This window comes from Vanellus vanellus, assembly GCF_965231255.1.
Source record: "Vanellus vanellus genome assembly, chromosome: 3".
Classification (NCBI taxonomy): Eukaryota; Metazoa; Chordata; class Aves; order Charadriiformes; family Charadriidae; genus Vanellus; species Vanellus vanellus.
In genome coordinates, this window is record NC_138907.1 from 118647381 (window position 1) to 118673416 (window position 26036).

The following is a 26036-nucleotide window of genomic DNA, read 5'->3' on the forward strand; positions in this document are numbered from 1 at the left end:
TAGTCTGACATCCCTGGAGCTGCTTCTCTCCAAAGTGCAGGAACAGCTTCTGAAGAACCGTTCCGAAGTTGCGAGAGAGTCAAGCACGCCAACTGTTGTATATATTTAAGGCCATCTACACTTAGCCTTCATCAGGCTTGTTTCGGATGCTGTGCTTCTCTACTCCTTAGCTGCGAAGTCATGACGTGCTGCTTTCTACCTTCCACCCCTGTGTGCCCAGGTACTCTGGGGCATAGACAGCAGACCATGTCCCGAGCCAACCACTGTAAACGGTGCACAGAGAGGTAGGTGCTACAACACGCCATCGGTCGCCTGGCGACTACACGGTAGCGCGGGATAAGAGTACTTGCAGCACGACAGCCCAGCCTGGAATCAGCACCTAAGAAGAGGGAACGTCTGAGATGAGACTGCTTAGAAAAAAAGTCTATTTCTTACCTAAGCCTAGAAAGAGCAAGAGGGTACTGGGACAGTCCGACGCTATCGGTAAGATGAACTTTCCACTTAGTTTTGGGGTCTTTGGGGTTTGTTTTGTATTAGTGTACGCACCAACCGCTTAGGAGCTGGTTCTGAGTATGGGATAATGCTTCCAAAATATGTTATTTTAAACCACCTGACAGTCATTTGCTTACCCTGCCCCTCGCACCTCCTTTCACTACAAACCATGTTCAGCTTGATGTTTCATAGGAATTAAGTGCTCCAAATATGGCAGTTAGAAAGAGCTAGAGGATTGCAGTGTAACAAGCATCTGCCCAGCGCAGCCATTTGTTACACTTAATACACATCTGTGAGTTAAATAGGAAGGATCCCTGCTGTACAGAATTCAAGCACTGATGATCATTTATTCTTGCTAGCCCTTTCCCTAAATATCGAGAGATTTATACATACAGTGCTCCCTTATCTTCTCCCCACCGCCTGCCCCAGCAGTCTTTAGATAAACCAAAGTGAGTTTAGGAACTTGCAGTCCCACTTCTGTTTAAAAAAAAAAAAAAAAAATTAAAAAAAAAAAGTGCAAGAAAGCGGGGAATGTTCAATGAATCCAGATCTACTTTGTAGTTATAAAATTTCCAATGGCAAAGTGGTAAGGGCAAATAACCCAACGATCATATGGCTTAAGTTTAATGCAAAGCACACTAGGAGGTCCACGTGCAGGGAGAGAAGAGTCCAAGAAAGATGAAATAAGAAATGTCCTGAAGATCAGTGTTTATGCATAGAATTCTTCTTGTTTGTGTGGTTTTTGGTATCCTCCATTAGACTGTTTTGGTTCGTCCAGTGAATAGCTGCCTTCGTCTTTTTTCTTCATTCTGTACAGCATAAATGCAACTAGAAACACCGCAAACACCAAGCCTACTAGTCCTCCGGCAATAACACCTAGAAGGGGAAAAGAGCCACAAATTACTCTAGGCACCACACCAGATAATGCCGGTATGATTGTTAAGTTCCCAATTGTTCCTTACTGTGCGGTCCCTGACTTCATGACTTTCGGAAATTCATTTGTCCTTTTGCCCCCCTCCCGTTACCAAGAGCCCGCTCATCTCCAGGAGGTAAACCTAGAGAAACATCTCCCACCGGACCGTGCTGCAAAGTGCACAAGGCTACGTTGTTCAACTCTGGTAATGTGACTCAGGCAGCATTAGAGCAGCGTTACTGTAGTTTTTGAGAGGAGCAATGGAATAGGTTTATACATAAAACGCCAGATAACTAGCAGTGGCTGCTTTGCTTTTGGCAGATTAATATTTGCCCCCGTTGGGGTTTTCACAACACGGGATCATGAATCACCACCCTCGTTTCAGAGGTCTAACATAAAAGGTTGCCTTTCACACTCAGAGATGTACTTGCACAACTGCAGCTTTGGCTGCCTGGAAGACTCCTACAGGAGTGTGCTTTCACCAACTAGAAATCCAGAGTATCAGGTACCTCCAAGAACTTCTTTTCTGTCCATAATTCCCGCGGCTCCTGCTGCTTTGGCATTCCTCCCAGAGTCAGCCGGCACTTCCGAATTCTGGGTGGGGACCAAATCCTCATCTTTAGTCAAGATAAAGTCTCCCTGTTGGGACATACAAGGCAAGTTATTCACGTTTCTCATCATGTCTGTTACTGGAGCCTTTCCACAGCTTTGTTTTTTTCTCATCTAAAACTCTCCACCAATATAACCTATTAAATCAATCATTGTTTTTGACAAATTACCACCCTTTCCTGCAAAACAAACTTACTACATACTACTAAAGCCACCCCCCTGCAAAGTGTGTCAAAGCTATTAGTCCTCACCGGATCTCCAGAGCCATCTTCAGAAACCTCCTCATGCGTAGGAACAACGTCCTTTGGAGCTGCCGTCGTGGGGGTGGCAGTGACGTCTCCCTCGTGATGGATGGTAGCGTGGGGGTCAAGCTCGTCTTTAGTGTCTGGCACATCAGAGGTAGGGATTTTAGGTTCGAGCTCATGGACTGTGCCTGAGGCTTCTGAAGGGGTTACATGAACCACTGAAGGCAAGTGAGTAGTGGGGCTTCTCACTGTTGTTGTAACCATGTCATTTGTTGGTTTTTCGTCAGGTGAGCCCAGGATGGGTACTTCATCCTTCACGGCTACAACTGGCTCCTCTGTCGCTACATTACTAGTTGCAGAAGGAGATATTACTTCTTTTTCAGTTCTGCTCTCAATCCCGGGAAATGGCTGTTCATTGAAATCCATTGGTGTTACCAGCAACGAGGAATTAGTCGGTTCTTCTGGGATTCTCCAGGTGTGAGACTGGTCAGTCAGGGGACCTACAAAACAAACAAACAAAATTATCCTCCATGACCAGTTTAGAGACCTATTAATAGTATCTTCAGGACGCTGGTCTCAGGAGGATGCCTAACCTGCGTAGCCAGTTTTCATAACAACAGCAGTTCAGTTTGTAATTCCTTATCCTTTTTGGTGGAGAAAGGACAGGACAGACCAATGCACTATTCAGCAATACTTTGTTAGTCACCTGCTTCTCCCCAAGGCACAAGTGCCAGTCTGCTTGCAGACAAGTCAACAAGGGGGACGTCTGCTTTCAGTACACTGGTTGCTCAGGATGGTTATCTGACTTTTTTTCCCATAAATATCTTTCATGTGTTTCAGAGCAGTCACCCATATACTCAACACCTTTTGCCATTGGCACATTTGGCTCCGATTTCTGGGTCTTATTCCTGCAGAATTTAATTGAAAATATAAGCACATGGCTGGACGGTAGCAGAAGGAGACCATGCTTCAGCTTTCAATAGCTTGCTCTTTCCTCAGAAGCATCTCCTCAGCTTCAGCAGTGAACACTTCTCTCTCAGGCAGTTTAGTAATCATTCCGATAGACTTCTTCCCCACCCTAAACACACTTTATTCTGCTTTTAAAAAAATTATGGTCCATGGGAACTTACGCATCTGATGACAGACAAAATTTGCACTTAACGTATGTTGGCAGGTTGAGGTTTACACACCCTCAAATGGTATCTCCTACCAGCTCGTAAGAGAGGACAAAGGTCCTTCTTACGGTCTCTCATCCCCATGAGTAAAGAATGACTCCAGTTTCATAACATTCTTCACGCAGTATCTCATATCAGCAGTAACATGGAGTATACCTACTTCTGCTCCCTTTCAAGTCTCCTACAACTCGTTTTCTGCTAATTGTTAGTATCTGAAGCAATACGAGATGAATAGATAAGGCTCTTTCTCTGTTCCAAATTCTCATATTCTGAGGGGGGGGGTGTGTGTGGTTCCTCCCTCCCCCCCTTGTAGCTTGGATGCTCATCAGGATCTCAATTGCCACATTCTGGAAGGATCAAGCACTAACAGTGCAAGTGCTAATAACTCACCTGCGCCTGAACCTGAGAATGCATCGTCGTCATCACCAGATGAATCGAGATCTTCAGGAGGAAGGTTCAGATTTGTAGTTTGCTGTAAAGAGAAGGAGGAAAGGTGTGTTAGTGATGAGATTACTTTAAGTTACCATGTTGCTTGCGCAGAGTCCTCTAAGGGCTCCTGAAGGTTACACAAACTTTCTTTGTTCTGATTCCATTTTCTTATCTTTCTTCATTCCATCCCCCTTCCCCAAAAGAGTAGTTCTGGTTAGCCTATTTGGTGTTGGGAAGGTCAGTCTTGCTGTCTCCCTTCATTGCGCTGCTTCCAGGCTGCACTTGCTTTGGGAAAGAAGAAAGCAAGGAATCCCTTCAGAGCTGCATTGTGGTAGCAGCCGAAGCTCAGTCCTTACACAACATGACCATTCTGCTTCTGCTTCTAACCACTCGTGTCTTCGCTATCTCCCAACCACTTCATCTGTGAATTGCTGCATTACTTCTAAGGAGCAGAAAGGAAGGGGAGACAAAGTTGTCTTCTCTGCCTTTTTGAGCTCTTCAGCACTGTCCACATATCTGAAACTACAGCATCTAACTGGAAGTAGAATGAGATTCCTTTTTTATAAGTGTGGGTGCTCAGACTTAGATAGAAACCAGCCTTCCATGTGGGAGAATGCAGCCCTCAGGTTTCTCCATTTATGCTTCAATGAGTACAGTAACCAGCACAGAAATTCAGTTGCTGAAACAAGTGGCCAGACCCCTGTTTGTCGTAACACACGACGTTCAAAGCTGTTCGGGATACCCAAAGAAGACAACACTAAATAAAACAGAACGATTACTTCACTCATCTTGTTGGCCTCTGCTGTATACACTCACTGTTCCTATCGGTACAAAGTGTTCGACTCTCAACTCATGACTAGCCCCAGGTACGTTTCTGCAGGGTTACCATTACCTAACCAGCTATTCTCCCTTCTCGGATTTCAAACCAAAGCCCTGTAAGCCACTCCCTTCTGGATTTCATCTTTTGCCATCCAACTACATTCCCCGTTTTCCGGAATGTTGACTTCTATCCCATCCTCAAGATGCCCTCATCATCCCTTTCCAGCACTGCCCCACCTGCAAGTTTAGGAGATGCTGCATTGCATCGTCCAAGCTGATCATGGTTTTATTGGAAGTGTGAAATCTCATTTTGTTATGTAAAAAGAGCAACACGCATTCCGGCCAGCTTTGCACCCAGACCCACTGTACTTCTCCAGCTTGTATTAACACAGTGTCACTTAAAAATGACGGTAACACTCATCTTCACCCTAGGAAGAAGTTAGCCAGCACTAGTATGATCTGTCAAACAAAGCAATTGAGCTCTCTCATTGTCACTTTATTACCTACACTGTCACTTTATTACCTACAAGGCTGTATTTATTGGCCCTATCTCCTTTTCATCCTTTTAAGATACCAGGTTTATCCAGTTTTCTCCTCCATCCTTAATACCTTATCCATTCCCCACATTTCCATAGAAGAACTAGTTTCCGAGGTGGTTAACTAGCCCATTAGATTCAACCTCTCCAAAGACAAAGACCTGTGCAAGCTGCCACCAGCCTAATCACGCCCAAGATCTCACCCCTTCCAGGTGGTCATTGCAGTTAGATGACTTTTTTTTTTTTAAATAACAAAAAAGTAAGAACAACAAAAAAAAACCCTCATATAGACACTAAACTTTTTAGTACTCTCTCTACTGGAAAAACAAACCAAACCACGCCACTTTTCCTCAAGCTTCTGCAAGCAACATCTAGAGTAATTTCTAAGGAGAAATCTTCTGTTTAGCTGCATGTCATGAGGTAATTTGGATTTTTAGATTTGTCCCTGCTTGTTTGCGCTGTGCTTTTGCAGTCATCCATGGAAAGTAGGTCAGATAAGTACTTCCTCTAAGTTTTCCATCTTGTGTCGAAGGCCAGTGACTCACACAGGCTGATCTCACTACACTTCAAATATTAAAGAGTCTGAACTGTTAGTGCAGAAAGGAAAAAGAATTGTCGGGCTTCCCAAACTCTGCTCCCTTGAGCGTCCTTTCCAGTAAGTTCGGAACAGGCGTCAGAAATTGCACCATTTTGGTTGATGAGGGGGTTGGGGACCATTTTTCTTCCTCCTTTCTTGCACTAGCAGTAGCAAGCACAATCCTTCGTTCTCCCACTCTCAGCTTGGTTTTGAGTGCAAAAGGCGGATGCATTGCAAAAGGCGGGGTGCGTTCTCCTCCCGGTGGGAAGGCTCTACCTTGAAGCAGTTAGAAAGCAATCTCTCCAGCTTTTTATTGAAGAAAGGGACTGCCCATACAGTTTAAGACCCGCCGCCATACATCTTTATCTAGGAATGAGACTAACTTCCCCCCAAATCTGAATTTTCAGGGGTAGCTCATACAGGATTTCCAAGAACACCTGAAGAGATTTGATGGCCTGCAGACCTTAGCAACACTCCCGAAAGGATCACAGACTGTCCGGAAATGAAAGAGCAACTCTTGATCTTGACTACAGAGCCAGCACCCCTTCCTTCCCCTCATGGTGTTAACGGATGAGGTTTGTTCAGTCATGCCATGCTTCATTTCTCGTTATCCAGTGTGTTCAGCCAGTCTGCCCTTCCATTTCCCCTCACACCTGAGCTTCTAGCCTCTTCCCAGGCTGCTGCATGTCCTGCTTCTCCATAGCCTTTGTCCTGTACTTGTTTGAATCCTAGTTTGACTTCTGGATCTTAGCAGGGATAGCTAGGTCCTCCTCAAGGAGGAGAGTCCAGTGCAGTCCAGTCTATACCAATGGAGACCCATGCTGTTCCAGTGTAGAGTTGCCCAGCTGCTGCCCAGCAGCCACCCTGCAAACATGAAGGCAGACTCAGACTGGTTCCTGTCCCCTGAGGCTGGCTGCTGGACTTCAAGAAACACGATTTAGGGTTAATAGTCTGTTTTCCACAGCTTTATATGAGAACTTAGTGAAGGTGCACTAAATGTGTCCTTCTACTTAGTTGTCCCAAAGGGTTTTGTCCCAGGCTGCTCCTCTGGGAGTTGCAGCATCTCCCTTTGACCAGGTAGTTTAAGGCCTGGGATGGGAGAGGGACTTTCTTTGCCCCAAACACTCAAGGGACAGGACAGGATTACGCACACGTGGATACCAGTCAGAATATCCACAAAGTGATTAACTTCATGACATCATCCAATTTCATGACACATGAGCATTAAGGAACATTTGCCTAATTTATGTAACTGTACGCTTATACGGAGACAACACTTCTTGCTCCACGGACTACAGCTTCAGTAGGCATGACAGGCGCTAACCTTTCCTTATGGCCCCACAAAATACAAGTACTGCTGAAAGGTCACGCTTCTATGATGACGTGCTGCTGAAGGACTTCAGACGTAGCAAGGTTAACAAAAAGCACTGTCTCAGGATACCATTGAAAGGGATTGAACTAATTTGCATCAGGAAGATGGAGCGTGCTGTTCAGCCGACAAACACTTCATGGTCAAGGCTTTTCCATGACCTTTTACTACAGCTGAGTTACACCAATGAGAAAGGTTTTGATTAGTCAAGAGGATTAGGGGCGCAGAGCACAGATTGAATCGCCAGGTTGTGTTATCATATGAAAGAGCTGAAAATAAATTCCAGCTTAAAGCAAGATTGCTCTACCAAAAACTTTGCGTTACTTTAGCTCAAAATTTTATTATCAGGCTGTTAGATATAATCAGAGAATGCGGATGTGCTTTCAGAAATTACTTCCATCATCATCCAGTTTATATTTCAGTCCACTGAGACTATTTGTGGGCCATTGACATTGTAATTGATGCCAGCGAGGCTGGATGAACACATTTAAGTTCAGGCAGTGGATCCTTTGAAGGATCTCTGATGGTATCTCACGTATTCTTGTCAAAAAATCCTTATACTGCACCTACAGCATGTTGCTTTTTTACCATTTAACAAGCTCCTATTTTTTTAGTTGGTTTTTTGTTTGTTTGGTTGGTTGGTTGGTTTTTTAGCTGCTCAGACAACCGATGAGAAATACTTGCCTAGCCCTTTTGGAGTCACTGAATTTGGTTGCAAGGGGTGAAAATCTTTACCAGCATTTTTGATACGCATTAACCAGTTCCCATTAACCAGTGGAAGACCCCCTTCCCCGAGTATCAAAGCAGCCTGTTTAGGGGGAACCCTGGGGAGACGGTTCGCCTCTGCTCTTGCTGAGCGCTGTATTGTTGCGGAACAATAGTTATTCAGTTCTGCTGGGACAACCAGAAAGCTGCTTAGTGGCATCTTCAATTTAATCAAGAATGGGCCAGGCTTTCACAAATCATTAGCAATGTTATTGGCTCCAGAAGTCTGACATACTCCAGACTTCAGGGGTTTTTTATTATTTTTAAAGCATCGTTTCTAACTATTCTCCAGTCTTCATTTTGGTCCCAGTCTCAATACATGAATTTTTCTGTGCTTATCCCATCAGCTGCCACCGAGTTCCCTCCTGCTGGAGCACAGATCTCAAGTAGTCTCTCATGATGAAGGAGAGATTTGTAGTTTATTAGTTGATCTCACCCCACCCAAACTGGGAACCGCATTTCTTTAATTTGGAGCCATGGTATATATAAAAAGAATTTTTTTTTTTTCTCCAAATCGCTCTTTCAGGTAAGCAAAAACACTGGCTTTGCCACAAGCTGCTACAAGCCCTAAACTAGATTAAGGATGATTTGTATCCCACTCTTATTAATCCTAGTTAGTGATCAGCCTGTTACAGCAGTGTCAAAACCACTTGAAATCCTCCATTATCTGAATAATGCTGTTAAATTTGCACATTTGTTTCTCCTAATAAATCCTTCTTATTCAGCTGAAAAGCAATGAGCTGTAATGAGCTCTCCCTCCTCAAACTCCTCCCTAAGCATCCTGCAAGATTCTTCCAACTTTATGGGAAGCAAAACCAATGGTTTGCTCTTGATTAAGAGAGGTATATAGGAACAAGACAAGCATTTGCTCTCTCATTTGGCTACCAAATATGACACTGGAGCATATAGAAAAAGACTTTTCATGAGTATTTGATCAGCTTTAAAATAAACAGAAAGGTTTGTCTTTCACCTTTTTCTATACATTGAAGATCAAAGCCAGACCTGCTAACTGAAATGCTGTCTGAGTTTCTAACCTCAAAATGTTGATATTACTATGTGGGAAGACAAAACCACCTCCTACTGAAAGAAATTTTAGCTTTGTTAAAGCTTGATATTCTGCAGTTAATAGCCCGCACTTTATTACAGAATCACAGAATGGTCAGGGTTGGAAGGGACCTCTGGAGATCATCTAGTCCAACCCCCCCGCCAGAGCAGGGTCACCTACAGCAGTTGCACAGGATGGCGTCCAGGCAGGTTTGGAATATCTCCAGAGATGAAGACTCCACCACCTCTCTGGGCAGCCTGTGCCAGTGCTCTGCCACCCTCAAAGTAAAGAAGTTCTTCCTCATGTTAAGATGGAACTTCCTGTGTTCAAGTTTGTGCCCGTTACCTCTTGTCCTATCACTATTAACTCCAATCCCGGATGTCCATGGTCTGCAGACAGCTTAAATGGTTAAGGGAAAAGCAAAAAAAAAAAAAAAAAAACAACCCCAAATCACCAGTACCCTCACCTATCTTCTGCAGGCATACAGACTGCTAGCCAGAAATTCTGGAGTAGCTGAAATAGAAGTGATGCTTTTCTATGGCAAGTCAGGAGCGAAGCTTGCGTGCAAGTCTGCTACATCAGAAGTCAGTAGCAATGTGGCACCATCTCAGCTAAATGCTCTTCCAGTTGTTACTCCACTGCTCAGGAGAAGCACCCAGTGGTGCTTGGTGACTCTGCAGGTTAATGAAGTTAGTTATCTTCCTACAAGAGTCAAACACACACAGGCCAAAGAGCAGGAAAACAGCTACAAACCATCCCACAAAGAGCCCATGGACTGGATAGACTAGATTTAAGCAGTACTTTTATCCCTGGCTAGCGTTCCAATCAAGGCTGTTCAAAGCATTACCACTATCTGTCCTCCCTGTTTCAAATGGTGTTGTTTCCCCCCCTCCTTCAATGAGCTTTTGCTGTGTGGGGCTTCAGCACCCCCACCCTTCCATCCATCAGTCCATGTCAACTGGAGTAAGGCTGGTTAGTGGCTCGCAGCGTGCTCCTTCCAAAGGGAAGCAAGTGGAAAGCAAAGGACACTCTTTTGCTCAGCACGGCAAACACCATTTTAGCAGCAAGAGGTAAATATGCCAGTTAATCTGGCTGCTTCTCTATCATATCATTATTAGTATAAAGAAATCTGGAAAAAACTTGGTTAATTGAGTTCCTACTGGCCTCCTCTTCTATTTTTGGCTGGTGACTTGAGAAGGGGACTATCTTTGAGGGACAGGTTCTACCTGCAACAGCAGTTGCTTTTGTTTGAAGCATGAACCACCCGATCATCACACAGTAGCTACCTCTTGGCACTCGGGTCTCGAGGCAGCGAAACGCCTTCCAACTCCTACTCAAAATAGGATGAGAGCTTTTAGGACCTATTCCACTGAGGGCGGACCAAAACAGACTGTAAACTCTGCCCACTGTCCCTTAATCTTTGATCCTCCTTTTCTGTCAAGTTTTGCGGCTGCAGCAGTAGAAGCATACCCTGATCCTTTGAACAAGATGCAGTGGCCAAGGAAGAAGAGCATCCAGCTACTCCAGCAGCGACAGTCCCAATACTTCTAGATGCTCACCTGAGAAACACCACACTGTAGCCCAATCAGCATTACATTTTCTCTTTACTGCGACAGGGCAATTGTTTTAATTAAGTAGGGCTGAAACACAGGCGATCACCATGCCAAGAGTGAAAACGAACCAGCCTGTCACCATCAGGTTGGGTTTCACGTTCTGTAGCAGAGCCCTTTAAACTACCACCTTCCACAACAGCGTGTCCCTTTCACATCTCCTGGACCATCCCTGGCATAGCTGTTCATGCAGTCCCATGGTGAACCAGATCAGGGAACTGGTCTGGTTTAAAAAAAAAAAAAAAAAATAAAAAGAGGAGAAAACATCATGCAAAGATTTTTCCAGCAGGACCAGTTCCCCAGTCCTGCTCGGTGCATGAACGCACAAGTGTTTGTATTGGCACAGGGCAGAGCGCGGCAGCCGGGGCTGCTTAAGCAATTCGTGGAGAATCACAGCCTGGGTTCCCGGGCCGCTGACACACATTCACCCACCCTGCGGCAGAGGGGCAGTCAAATACCCTGCCGCCACCGTGCATGATGGAAACGCACATCACCACCATCGGATTGCGGGCGACATGCAAACCAGAGGCTGACTCAATGGGCCACACAGGTTTATACAAAAAGGAGCAAGGAGAAACTTCTGCAGAGAGTTTGCTTGTTCACGATGGATAAGGTTTGTTCTTAAGTCTCACGACATTGGTTTTAAGTCCTCCCCTGACCTCCTGAACACAGGAGCAAAGGCTAAATAGATGCCTTATTCAAAAAAAAGCAGTAGTACTGCTTTTGTCTTGAGCCACCTGAACTTTACAGGAGGTCCGGTGCGATTGCTGTCTAGCACTGGACAAGGAGTATGTTGCACATCCTTCAGCAGAGAGGGCTGGGCAAAGGCAGGGGTAGCAGGAGTCCCAACAGGTTTATGGACACCACAGCCAGGGAAGCCTGTGGCCGTGCAACACACGCAGCATCAGTGACAACACATCACTTGTGCGCGCTGCCAGGAGCGGGCAGAGCACCACGTCCATTCTCATGCAGAAGAGCTGAGCTGCCCCCCTGTTCTCTCTCAGCCAACTCCACTAGAAGCCGGGTCAGTCCTTCAGCAACACAGAGAAGCAAGTTAAGGGTCCGTGCTCTTGCTTTTTCACCTGGAGGATGCATCAAACCAGTAAGTTACTACACACTGCTTTCACTCATGCCAACCTGCTCCTTCCAGCCAAGCGATACAGCCCAGGCCAACGACTGAATCTCACTCACAGGTCAACATAACCACAGACGTGGCACCCAACAAGCACTCAGCTCAACTCTGTATCAGCGGCAGGTGCAGGCTGTCACCAGATGGCCAAAAGCGGGGTACCTTTTGTCTCTCACATTCAAGGCAGCCTCTGTTGTGAAGATGCAGTCTAACGAGAAAGCTCATTTCCCTGCAGCGAATCCCATGAGAAGCAGCCAGCTCAGTTTTATGCTGCAGCTGCTTTTCTTTAAAGAACATTCTCTGCAGCTCTTTAGCATACTTGATAGTTCAGGCATCCATTTCTTCAGATAGCATGAGAAAGCCACAGGTGACATATAACCTCAAAGAGTTGTGCAAAGTAGGTGCAGCTCAGGGAGGCCATAGCTTTAGCAACCAATGATAGGACAAGGGGTAATGGATTCAAGCTGGAACACAAGAGGTTCCACTTAAATTTGAGAAGAAACTTCTTCTCAGTGAGGGTGACAGAGCACTGGAACAGGCTGCCCAGGGAGGTTGTGGAGTCTCCTTCTCTGGAGACATTCAAAACTCGCCTGGACGCCTTCCTGTGCAACCTCATCTAGGTGTTCCTGCTCTGACAGGGGGATTGGACTAGATGATCTTTTGAGGTCCCTTCCAATCCCTAGCATACTGTGATACTGTGATAGCTTAACAGCTCCAGTTCATCCTGGAGAATTAATTTCAAAGTGTTTCAGCTGGCTTGAGACACGAGCAGTGAGCTGCGTAAGCCGAGACCAGACAAACCTAACTTATCTTAAAGCCCCTCTGACTTAAAAGTCACCAGCACTTCTTACTTTCTAACATAGCAAAACCAGCAGAGAAGATTTGGTCTTAGAGCAGCGGCCAGTTCTGCGTGTTTGGAAAAGCGCAGACGGGGCGTTACGGACTTTCAGCCAAAGCGAGTGGTGGGCTGCCCATCGCAGCAACCCGGACTAAGTAAGGTTAAAAGAGTGGACTGTGCTGCAGGTCAGAGAATCTTAATGCAATGGAAACCCATCCAGCAAAGGGCTCTAACAGCCCAAACCCCACCACCCGCCCATAACTAGTAACTGCAACACAGATAAACGTGACCCTCCTGATGGAAGAAATTAAAAGTGACAAGATCTAAGGTCGCTGCTGCCTCTTCCTCCCCCTGCAGCGGCACAGCCACGTGCCCCCCGGCTACCACGGATTCTGACATGGCCAGTTCACAGCATGTAGATGACCGCAGCGTACACGCAACCTCTGCTGTGGAGTTCAGGCAGGTGAGGTTGAGCAACTCACCTCAGACAGGTCATCAGCAGTTACAGCCACTTAAATGCAGACTGGACTTTGTAGCGTTGCCCTCCAACACAAACACACACACTGACCTTATGTCTTCACCAGCAGTCCCAGCAAAACCAGTCCCTATCCTTGGCCATTTAATCCCATCCCTGCGCTGACCTCTGTTGCCATGGTCAAACAAACAGTCTCGCTTGCATCCGGGTGTAAATTCCTTTCTGTGCCCCATCTCCTGCCACCCACCCACCCTGTCTTTCAGGAGGAGCACTGAGGACTGTCACTGGAGTGAAACTTGCTACAGAACCACCCAGGCTCCCTGGCAGATGCAAGTAGTGGGCTTCAGGCTGCCCCATTGCTCCTGGGCAGCACGCACGAGTTGGAGAAGCCAGTCTCCTCTCCCCATAAAGCCAAGAAACAGCCCAGCTCCCAGTAAAGCAGACCAGTTAGCGTTACAGCCCCGAGACTGAAGAATGTAGCCCAAGAGTGGGTTTGAGCGAAGAGCTGCGAAGCAGCTAGCGTCTCCGTTCATCCCGTCGTTTGAGAGTGTCTTCTTCCAGTCTGCCTGTTAGCTCCAACTGGTCAGCACGCGGCTGTAGGCCAAGTGCCAGGATGCCGAGAGGCTCAACCCCACGCGCTCCTCCTGCAGAGGCCACCACTGCAGCATAGAGCGCAAGCCTGAAGCACACCAATGTCAGGACACAAGGGAGACAGTTCAAGGACTTTGGTCCCACAGGACCACAACTTGCTCTTTTCAGCCATTCAGCTTAGGAAGTCCCAGTTCAGAAATCAGAGACGTGTCTATGGCATCTCAGGTTTTCAGATTAGGCTGGTGGCACACTATGAATCACCCACGCCTCTCAGCAGCACGAGGAAGACACGTACGCCTCTGGACTTAAGGAAGCGTATTTCCCAGAGACAAATGCCATACAACTTGGCTGGTGGAATCCCTACCCATTACAAACGAGCTCCACGACAGCTTTTGTGTGATCCAGGAACTACCACGAGCAACACTACAGCTGCACGACTGCTCTGACCTGAGCAGATGCGTTCCCAGAAGTCAGAAGCCACCTCATCACCAGTATTCTCGGGGGGCAGAAGCTGCCCCGCTTCACCTGAGAAAGGGAAGCCAGCAAGCAGCCAGGAACACTTCTGCCTCCAGGAACTGGCATCAGGCAAGAGTAAGTGTAAGAGCCTTCTGTACCCAGGCACATGGCTAGGAGAAGACCCAGGTCCTTATCTCAGCCTTGGGAGTTTCCCTTTTCTCCTCCTTGAACCCCAGCAATTACCTCGTGCGAGATATGCCAAGAAGCCAGGAGACAAAGCTGCAAGATCTTCTTGAAGGATCACAGACACATTTTCATTCTATTCGCCATACATGTATATGTTTCTAATTTGAGCAAACTGCTAGCGATGCTACGCTAGGTCAGTGAAACACAAGTTTCAGACAAAAATCCCTAGTGTGTCATCGAACTAAGGGTTTACTGGCAGTACTTCTGGTTCCTAGCAGCTAGGAAGTTACTTAAACCTCAGCAGAAAGATGAAGTCACAGCCCTGGAGTACTAAAGGTCTCAGCTAAAGCAGGTTAGTTGGTAAACTCAATGAGACTACTTCAACCTACAAACAGTTAGCCTTACAAAACCCAAAAAAAGCTGACAAGGCATTCTGATTAGTTACATAAAGTTACAGTGGAACCACCCGGACTTCAGGTTTTATGGGAGGATATATCCTACAGCAAGTGGCTGTATCCTATAGCAACTGCCCATGCACCAGACAACAGAAATTACTTATTTGCTGACACTTCAGTGGCAGAAACACCTGCCAGCTGTGAGGCCTGCTGCCGCCAAACTCTGCTTTAGCTCCCCAGCTGAGCCGCACGTAGTTTACCCTACAGGACATACATCAAGCCCTTCATACCATGACAGCCATCCTAAGACTCAACCATCCAAGACAAGGCCTTCTTGATCGCTTCTGTAAACTCCCCCTTTTCTCCAGAAGGAGGCACGAGGAAGTCTCCAATGCTTGTGAAGAGGTTTTTTCCTAACAATCTGTATTTGCCATGCACGCATCCCAGACATCTGTCACCTTTGAACGCTGTATTTCATTATAAATCTCATACCCAGCTTTGTAGTTACACCACCACCCCTTTTCAGGCACACCCCCTATTGAAGAGCTGATTGATCAGGGAACTGGAAGCATCCAGAAAGAGCCGCCCGGCTTGAACAGACACTGTCCCAAGTCTCCGTCTCACATATGCACACCAGATGGCGGGACCGGTCACACCCCACAACCTGATCCCTTGGTCAGTCTCCTACAGAAGACCTCGGCTATTTGCACAGAAGCTGCAGAATCAAGTTAGACTTGGGCAGCGAAACGAGCCAACAGTTGGCAGTCAGCAGCTCCCTTCTGATATGGTCACGGTCCCTATAGCCAAGCTCTAACCAGTTCTAAGAACTCTGTTCTTGCACAGCAGGACCCACACCAGTCAGCTGCAGGTCTGTTAAGAAGGAACTGGTGCAAGACATCAGCAGCCAGTTGCTGCTCTCACACAGACTATGCAAGCAGCTTTAGGTCTTGTTTCTGATCCAGCGCAGGGCAGTTCCCGCGCCTTGGCAGGTCTTGCACCACCACGCATGGTTGAGTGTACTTTTTACATGTGCTTCTATGCCTCATCATTTGCAGTTCCAAGTAAACCAGCATGGACGTGAAGAAATCAAGTCTCTCCCTACACTATGAGGCACCCTATCAGGTCTGGTTTATCCGCAAGATCTCAGCGTTGACTAAGCCTAGATTGTTTATAACGCAGAAGTTACCCCTGGCAAACAGATGCAGTTACACCAGCATGACTAAGCCATGCACAAAAGGACCGAAACATCTCCACCAGATGCAGGAGCCACATCTCAGGTCAGGAATACCCCATCCCCCCATCCCAGGAGTCTTCTCAAAGAGGCACTTTCAGCATCACCCCTTCCTTCCACATAGTCTTAGCAGCTCCAGAGTGCAGGTGCCGAAGAAAAGCAGCATGGAAGCGTTTGGGGTACTACTAGTCTTCTTGTAACAAACAGCAGTAGGACAGATGGTCTTCAGGCACAGGCTGGACCACATTTCACTGAATTACTCTAATTTAGAACACAGTTCAGACTGCCTGAAATCACTTTGAGAAACGTGTGCTCATAACCACGGGAGCATACAGCAAGGATGTACCCATACAAAATGGTGCGGAGATCAAGCTCTCAGCACCTCTTCCTAAGACACTAATGGTCTCTCTGTTCAGGTTTACAAAAGCATTGGCAATCCTCCATGTAAGACAAAGTTCTGACAGCAGTTGCTTACTACTGCCCCGTTTGCAGTTAAATTATGCAACACCTCAGTGAGATGATGGAAGGTGGCTGGTGTGCTTCCAAGCTGAGTCACGAGGGTGTTGAAGCATCATTTCAAAACTGAAGCATCAAATGAAAACCTCCCATCAGAAACAGTCTTAAAAAAAACTGCTCTGCAATTGCGCTCCAGTCACCTGTAGTTCTACTCATTTCAGAAATGAACATTAGGCATTTCTTGACCAAACACTAAATGGATTAAACTAATTGCTCTGATCTAGAGTCACTCAGTTGCACTGTTTAGTACCACATCTGTACAGCCGAGCCCTGAACAGGGGACTGTTACAAAGGCAGGATAAATCTGAGCGCTTCCTTTTGATCTGAGCTGTTATCCAAGCGCCACTGTAACAGATACTAGCTTCAGCTACCTCATGCCTTCATTTTTGGGTATACAGCGCATTCACCCATCTTCCCCATGGCCTTGTTTCGGAGCAGTCACCAAATCAATTGAAGAGGTTAGAGTGCAGGGGGAGATGCTACCACATTTGTAGAGTCTAGATGCTCTCCTGCCTCATACGGGCAACTGTAAGAACTAAGTTGCGATTTGGACATGTCTGTGTTTTACACATCTATACTGTGAAGAGATGAGAGACTTCACTAACGCCACCTCTGACGGACTGTCGGGCATTTCAGACAAGTCAGTAAAACAGTACTAAAAACCGCAAGGCAAGGTGAGGTGCTGTAGTACCAAGTCACTCCTAGCACAACATGTCCTTTAGTTCAGACAAGTTTTTGGCAAGGACTACCATCAGGATAGTTAGATGCTACGTATCAGTAGTTCCAACTTGTAAGACACTGTTCAAGCATCACTAAGTTAAAGATTTTTCATATATGAATAAACTTCTGGGTCTACTCACTGACTGCCAAGTCGAGTCAGCACAATGTATCTCTACAGAAAGCAGAGCCTGAAATGCAGAAGGACCACCTTACGGGCCAATTCTGAAAGCACAGGCAGGTACCAGCGCCACCACTACTGCACTGAGTGCTCTGCTCTTCCAGGTCCGTGGCACTCACCTCGCAACCCTCGGCTGATCGATTACACAGGATTTCTCATGCAACTGCAGTCGCTCATCCTTCTGAAGCATCCAAAAAGGTGAAGTTTTCAATGAGAAAGTCGTGATCTCCTATTACGAACTTTCACTTTCTTTTACTGGATACTGCCGTTTTCACAGTTTCATCATATTCTGGGCCTGCTGCCAGAGACCCACTGGCTACATCCATACTAGTAAATTAAACAACATCAGGGAACATCCCCGGGGAACTGGAACACAATCTATACCATCAAGTTATTAGAATGATCTCTGGCACAGTTTTGAGCCTCGCCAACTGGTATGCCCCCAAACAACGCATGGGAAGGTTCCCCAGTAGGCAAGCTGGGGGGGGGGTGGGAGGGGGGAGCGTTAAAGGACAGGTCAGAAAATAAGATTTGCTATACAACTGGGACTCTAGCATTCAAGTTGGCCACAGGACAACTAGCGTCCAGCCTGTTTTACTTACTAGAATCAGCGTCAGGAGATTTGGTGGATCTCTTTAACCCCTTTTGGCTGCGTGCTGGGGAGGCGGGGGCGTACTGAGCATTTAGCACTTTTCGGCTACTGCTGTAATAACTTCTAATTATTCACAATCGCGTCTTCCAGCTTCTGTAGCAAGAAGCTCGCCCCCATTTCCCAGCTCAGTGCTACTACAGATGCAGACCGAGGAACTTTTTCGCAAGTTAAACGTGCTTCAGAGCGGAGCCGATGCCGCTGGAGGATTAAGCTAGCAGCTCTCCTCGGCGAGGCCATGACTCAGTTGATGTAAGCGCACGATAGCAGAGCACTCCTTTGCCACTGCCCAGACATGCCAGAGTCAGCCTCTTTTGTTAGCTGCTTTGTTCACCGATGGGAAAGTAGTCAGGATCTAGATGATTCCTCCGTTAGGACAGAAAGAGATTTAGAAGTCAAAGCTGCCTAGCTGCGGGCTGTTCGGCAAGTTTCGATGCAAGCCTCGCTCCCGCTGTTCCACTGCACGTAGGTGCCACTTACACCCTGTTAGAGCCAGTGAGGTGGACAAATCTCAGTTGGCCATCAAACCTGCCAGCATGAGAGTCTCTATTACAGTTTCATAAGCTGAGAGCACAGCAGGGGAGTGAAAAATATCCCACGTATTAGCGTTTGTGTCAGATATGGATTCAAACAAGCTTTGTGGTTCCTCTAGTTCGGGCTTTTGCTCCTCTTACCCCTCATCTTCTTGACCAAAGAAAACCCCTTGGTCCCTAAAGAAGATACCTATTACCTGGTCAATAGGATAACAGGGTCTCTTTCCTACTCAGATGCTCTTACCCAAGACTGCTGTTTCGGTAGACAGACAGGCTGCTCAGACCTCCTTGGGTTGTGCAGAGCACAGGCATCAAATCTCCCAGATCACCATCCTGGGGTCAGGGCATACAGCCTCCAAATCCTGCTGTGAGCTGGTCAACAAATAGCACACGACAGGGATAGATATCTCTCTATATAAACACATACATACTGTATTTATATTTCTCCACTCTACTGCTCTCACAGAGTACAATAAGGCAGCAACAGGGTCCTGCCTTGAGACAGGAAAGAGCCAGGTAGTCTCTTCCTATAGCACCGTAGCTGCCAGCTCTCATCCCCCGGGGACGTACAAAGGCTCCCCACCAACACAGCCACAGCAGCACCACTGCTGCGACACGGAGCTTCACAAGAGCTCTCATCTGGAAATCGTTACGTTAATCACCGCTTGCTCTCCAGATGGCAGACTGGCTCCACTCTCCCCTGCCCACCTCTGGCTTCAATATACAGTCTGCTCGTCTAATAACCCCTAGATGCGAGGGGCTGGACTGGAGCTGCTGACTGGCTCTGACCAGGATGTGTACTGCCACCAGCATTAGAAACTAATTAGAAGAGCTTTCCTGTGTACAGCGCAGGACAGTCACGGTCTGCAGTGCTGCCCAGAAAGCATTCGGCACGCTCCCCATACAACTGGAGTGGAGTTCAAGTTTCCTTCCATTTAAGAGGCAATAAGCTCCGCATCACGTGGCGGAGGCAGACAAAGAGCAACCCCTGGTCTCCAGCTATGGCTTGCGTACGCGCCGGCGATGGAGCCGGGGCACTCAGAGAAGTTGTCACTGTACTTTGCAGAAGGCTGGTTGCCTACAGCCCAAAATCGAGACTGCCAGCCTTTGTGTCCATGACTGGCACACAAGACATTGTCATTACTGCACAGGCAGTGCAGAAAAGTTACAGGGTGGAGTACAAGAAGACCACAGAGCCTCCATGAAAGGCAAGATACCCATGGGTATTTTAAGCTGGTTGACAGCCAGTTCCCTATCTTTTATCAATGCCTTTGATTTAGTCAGGAGCCATTCTGCAATAGCAATCCTGAAGACCTTCCAGTTATTAGAAAAGCCCTGAACACTAAGAGGCAAAGTGAGTGGACATTAAAGAGAACCATATTGCAAAAACAAGGGCTATGGAGAAGGTAGTTCTGCCAGAGGGCACAGCAGCAAGACGCACAAGTGAAGCGGCGAGAGCTCTTCAACTGATCAATATCCAGAGGAGTTTCAAACTAGAAGCCTAGAAGGGAAAGCCACGACTTACAACACCTCCATGACTCAGTTGTAACTGCAGCTCCAGTGACTCAACGGGAAGTTCTATTACCAACTCCATCCAAATCCCACTAACGCACTGGTTCCCATCCAGCAAAGCAAGCCTCACTGGTGAGACTGGTCTCAGCGGTGAGATACAAACATTACAGTCAAGCGTGGCAGGGAGCCCAAGCTAACAGACTCCGTTGGACCCATGCCGGTTCCACAAGACCCAGAACGTCAGCTGCAGCCAAGCACTGCTTGAGAAACTGAGAGGTTGGGAAACCACCACATTAGTAGATGTTGCTCCACAAGAGTTGCTTGTAGGAGGTCCAAATGTTATCTCACCTTGAGGTAAGGCTTCACAGTGCAGTAACTTTTCCACCAGCATCTCCACAGTAGAAAGTGCACTATCCCAGGTTTGTAGCCAGGCCAGATAAAGCTCATTTCTGCGGTACACCAGTAGCCTAGCAGAGCTGTAGTTCAAGTGAAGTATGCTAGTCATCTCCAACTTAGAGACCTCTTAACAAAATTGACATTCCTAAGGGGACACCACATGCTCTCTGCATTTCAGAGTATCTCCTCAGCTCAGAAGAGAAGTGAACCTACAAGAAACACCAGAAGTCCTCACGCTGTTGGTCAAAACAACTTCCACTTTGCAAGTTCACTGCCTGTATCAAAGTCTAGGGAGTAACAAAGGTTCCTCACTTCTAACCACAAATAAAACAGTGCCTTTAAATACTAAAATACCCTGATGCCTCCTCAACAGCTCGCAATCCCCCCCCCCCCCAAATACATCCGCTTATGTTTCTGCTCATATTCCTCACTTCAGAACACTGATACAGGACCCAACTATACTCCCTCACGTCTTCCACAGCCTTTAGCAGAGCAAGACTATGGTATTGTTTGTTTGGAGGCACTGATCCAGTCGCACCAGGACAAGAAGAGCTGCTGTTCCAGCTGAAAGCTGATGTTTCCCAATGCTTTGCTGGTTCTCTTGGCACCGAAACAGCACCTGTCCAGTCTGTTTGTTTATGGAGAGAGTTACCATAAAAGCTTCACAAATAAAAAGACTTTGAGCTTTGAGCTAAATTGCTCTCAGATAAAGACACGAGAGTAAAGGTGTCTGCGCTCCCCTCATAGGCAAAATGAGATGTAGTCAAAGCCCCGACAAAGCAACTCACCTTGAAGTAGACGTGCAGGGGTTGGTCAGATAATCGCTCGCTTTGGCTCCACTGATTACATCTCCATGGCTCTAATGAGAGATTAGGCACCCGGCACACACACAGACACCTACATTTAGGTGCCTTAACATCAACCAAACATTGTCCTGAGGCACTAGTGCCATTTGAAGTACCCTATGTCTCAGCGAGCGCATCAGTCTCCAGCTGTCCTGGAGTGCTGCATTAATAACTCTGAGTTAATAAAGAACAGGAGACGTCCAAGATGAAAATACTAACGCTGCAATGCTGAAGCACTGCAATTTTATCCCTGACAGCACCTCTTCTGGAATGGGGTCCTATCTTCTCTCTCCCAAGAAGTTCCCTCCTCCCTGTAGCAGGCCCTACTAAAATACTAAAATCCCAGCTTCCTGGGTGCCGGGTGACACAAAAGTGTGGAACGTCCCTCTCAGAAGCGTTAGTATGGTTCTTGGATACAAGAGCCACTTCAAACAGAGTTAGGACGAGGTGCTGCTGTGTAGGCCACCTGGAGACATCTAAGCACTAGCAATGCAAAACACAAACTTAAAATGGACCAATTTTGCTGCTAAAAGAGCAGCCTACATTTCAGGTTAGTGCACTAGCTTAATTTTAGAAGGCTTACAGGTTTCTTGCGCTTGCTGTAACTTGTCTGGGGTTGTTGAGAGAGGATTGTTTGGTTTCCAGAAGTTTCAGAGCGCTCCCATTAAAAATGTTAGCTCTTCCAGCCGCTTGAAACCGAGGGAAACCTGGAACAAAAGGTTCTTGCACCAGAGCCCCCTTACAGAATACAAACCGCAGCTCATTTGTCTCTGCTCTGATCAGAGTTGACCAGATACAACGGAGTCCCCATTTTCCCGGGAGGCAGCCGCCAGCGAGTGAGTGTTCAGATGGAGAAGTGCTGTTGATAGTGCTGGATAAATAACACGACGCTGCTCTGCATGTACTATAGAAGAAAGTGTTTCCTCGTTATCCACTGCCTCCATGTTTAATAAGCAAGCTGGACTACCTAATTTCTTCTAATTAGTTTACATTCAGATAGGCATGACATCACCCTTGGAAAAAGGTTCTGCCTGCTCTGCTAAGCTTGTGTTAACCACCCGCACGTACCTACACCAGATGAAACAACCCAAAGCCTGGTTTCCCCTACGACACAGGCCAGATTGGCCACTGCCCTCCTGCAGAAGGCCCCGCACCTTGGCCGAGTTGGCTTCACGGCAGGGCTACACCATGTTGAAGTTTCCACGTGAGAGAATAACTAGGTTAGTCCATTAGGACGCATCACCCTTCTTATTTCAAGGAGATCAGTGCCCCCATCATAACAACAGAGGGCAATTACTGTCATACAAGGCGCTTTGAGCAATAAAGTGTCACCTTGAAGAAGAACAGGAACCTCCCCAACCATTCCTGAGGGTAAGAGTACTCAGAAAGAAAACAGCTATCGTTTGGCCACTTTCTGGTTCCTGCTTATTACTTCTACGACAGTATACGAGTCAAGTCACGCAGCAGTAGCCGAGGGTGAAGTGATGCGCCAGCAGCAGTGACACACTTTCCAATAATCAGACCACCAAGAACCCAACGCAACCACACCACTGCCTGTGGCACTGCGGTCTGCCACGTGCAAAGGACCGTGTAAGGTCACTCTGCCTTCTGTGCCCAACACGAGGGGCTTTCTACAAAAGCGTAATTATTCCAGGCAGGTGGGAAAGGCAGCTTAGTCTGTGTCACTGACATTTCGACATGGGGAAAAAAAGGCCACTGCGATCACCAGAAGGGAAACAGCCTCAGCGCTGAGTCACCACGGAGAGCCCCGAGGACTTCTGCTCCTCCATGTGTTCACCCAGGGAACCCCTCCATCTGAAGTGTCATCCAGGCCGGCGTGTCTCTCGCGCACAGGAGAACTCCAGACGAGCACTTACTTCATTTACCATTTCTAGTAAGGAATATTTACAATAGGGAAATTTTATCCAAATGCACTACAGAGGCTGCAAATAAACTGCGCTTTTTTCACTTTATTCAGTAGAAAGCTTATTCAGAAGCCACGAGCGGAGCCCTCTCCCCATGAAACGGGGCTGATTACACTCACACGCTTGTCATTTTTAGCCATGTCATCGCCACTCACTACCACGTGGGCTGGAGGGGTACATGTCCAGAGCCACAGGCGGAGCTCACAGAAAGAACGGCACAGCGAAACGAGGCATTTTGAGCAGTTTTGGATCCTGCCGTGCACTTTGCTCTGTTGCTCCTTATCCAACTGCTGCAGTCCCCTCTCCAGACAAGTTTCAAATCAATTATTCCCTTACAGAAAGGAACAAACCCGCCAGTTTTGACTTTGCTGATCCTGCCTGCGTCACTCTAAGCCCCACGGGCCACTTCGTCCTCCAAACTCACCCCCGGAAGGCCCCACGAGCGACACGCACACAGGTCTGGCACACGAACGCGGGGAGCGAGCGCCTGTCCCTCGCCAGAGGAGAAGGGGATGGCCACAGGGGCTCTGTGTCCCCTCGCGAGGTGGCCGTGAAGTGTCCTCATCCCACGCTCCCTAACCCCACGCACAGCTTGGGGGGGGACCCACGCAGAGCCCAGCCCCCATCCCCAGCACACAAAGCACCCTTTTCCAAGGCTGCGGGCCCGGATTTCTGCGGAGAAGCCCCTGGGCGGGCCGGGCAGCGGCGGGGAGCGGTGGGAGAGCCGTCCCCGAGTGGCGGATGACACCTGGCGGCCACCGCCGCGGGGACACCGACGGGCCGCCCGCAGCCCCGGGGGGGGCGCCCCCACGACAGCTTCTCCCCCCAAACACGGGAGTTTTGGGGATGCGCAAACCTTCAGCACGGCGGCGGCGTTATTAATTACACAGGAGGGAGCGGATGAAATCAATGGGAGCGGAGCCGAGGAAGGAGGAGGGGGGCCGGGACACGGGGGATGGGGGAGCGGGGTTGGTTTCCCGGGGCTGCCCCGGGCACCGGGGAAGGCGGGGGATTCGTGTGCCGAGCCCAGCGCTGGGGGATTATATTTTGTTGGTGGTGGTGGTTTTAGCGGGCAGAAATCAAAGGCGTCCGGGGGTACCCTCTGCCGGCCAAGCCCTGCGGGCACAAAGGCGGGGGGGGAGGGGGGGGGACACAGCCCACCCCGAGCTCCCTGCCCAGCCGGGTTGTGCCAGCGGCACGGCAGGAGCACCCCCTGTTTTCAGAAGTCACCCGTGCCCGGGGGTGGGGGGACCACCGCTGAGCCACAAAGGGCCACATGCCGGCGCTCGCCCAAACTTATCGCTCCCCCCTCCCTCCGGGGCGCAGCACACCGGGCGTGAGCATCACCTCCCCCCAACACCCTCACCACCCCCTTTCCCGGGCGCACCGAGGGGCTCCCGCTGCTCGGGGAAGGGGGGGGAGGGGGGGGGCTTCCCGAGCAGCGCCGGGGCGGAGCCGCCGGCAGGTCGGGAGCCGCCGCAGCGGGTCTGGTTTGAATTAAATCCGCCGGGGCAGCCCGGGCTGGAGCCCGCCGACAGCACAAAAGGCCACCGAAGACCCCCACCCCCACCCCCCAGGGCAGGGCACCGCTGCGATAACCCAGCGGAAGCGGGGGGGGGGGCGGCCACCCCCCCCATCCCATCCCATCCCATCCCATCCCATCCCAGTCGAGTCGGGTCCCGCCATCCCCATCCCACCCCGGTAGGGTCGTGTCTCGCCGCCCCACGTGCGCCGCTGCCCGCCGGCTCACCGGGACGACCGCCTGGAAGCAAAGGGCCACCAGCCACAGGGCCACCACGTTTATCATCCTTCCTCCTCGCCGGGCCTCGGGAGAGCACAGCCTGCCCCTTCTTCCCGCGGTCCCCTCCGCCGCTCTTCTTCGTAGTCTTCTGAAGTAGCTGCGGGTTTTCTCCCTTTTTCTATTTTCTTTTTTTTTTTTTCACCCCTCTTTTTTTTTTTTTTTTTTTTCTTTTTTCTTCCTCCCCCCCCCCCCTTCTCAAGCCGCCGCACACAACCTCCCAGCAGCGCTCTGCGGCGGCGAGGAGTTGAACTCTGTCTTTTAATGAACCCACGCTGCAACAACCTTCACCTTACGGCCACCCACACCCCCCCCCCTCCCCGCCCGCCCGCCCGCCCCGACCGTGCTCCGCCTCCCGCCCCGTCGGCTCCCCGGGCCCGGCCCGGCCCGCCCCGCCGCCCGCCCGCCCGCCCTACCTGCGCCGCCGCCCCCGGGTCCCGCTCCCCCCTCCCCGCCCCTTCCCTCCCCTCCCACCGCATTCCCACATTTCCTCTCCTCCCGCCGAGCTTCCTTCCTTCTCGCTAAAAATAATAATAATAATTAATAATAATAATAATAAAAAATAACGTTAAAAGCCCTCCCTTCCCTTCCCAGCGTGGGAAAATCGCGGGGGTGCGATGCTTTTTCCCCCTTCCCCCGGCGCCGCTCCAGGGAGAGGGGAAAGGAGGGGGCTCCCCCGGCGGCCCCGATCCCCGGGCGGGTCCCCATCACCGCCAGCGGAGGTTTCTCCCCGAAAAAAAGAAGGGTTTGGGGTCGGGGGGGGGGCTGGAAGCGGGTGCCCACCCTCCTGCACACGGATTCCCCGCACCCTTTCCCCCCTGCCTTCATCGCATCCGATTTTCGGCTGCTCGGAAGAAGTTTTCCGGCAGTTGGAAAACGCTGCGAGAGGTTTTGAGGGGAAAAAAAAAAAAAAAAGAAAAGAAAAAAAAAACCGAAATAAGAAAAAAGGAAAAAAGAAAAAAAAAAGAAAAAAGAAAAAGAAGAAAAAAGGAAAAAATAAAAAATAAAGAAAAAAGAAAAAAAGAGAAAAAATAAAAAAGGAAAAAGGAAAAAAAATAAAAAATAAAGAAAAAAAAAGT

At 48.7% G+C, this 26036-nt stretch overlaps 1 protein-coding gene across 1 annotated transcript; it reads right to left on the reverse strand.

Moving 5' to 3' along the window:
- Positions 1-1201: 1201 nt before the first annotated feature.
- SDC1 (syndecan 1) lies at positions 1202-25138 on the reverse strand (the record flags this gene model as incomplete). The annotated part of the gene is made up of 5 exons (XM_082481844.1): positions 24910-25138; positions 3825-3906; positions 2266-2759; positions 1915-2044; positions 1202-1368 (listed from the first exon to the last, which is right to left on the reverse strand). The coding sequence occupies exons 1-5, from the start codon at positions 24964-24966 to the stop codon at positions 1202-1204; spliced, it is 930 nt and encodes a 309-aa protein (XP_082337970.1). The 5' UTR covers positions 24967-25138.
- Positions 25139-26036: the final 898 nt, after the last annotated feature.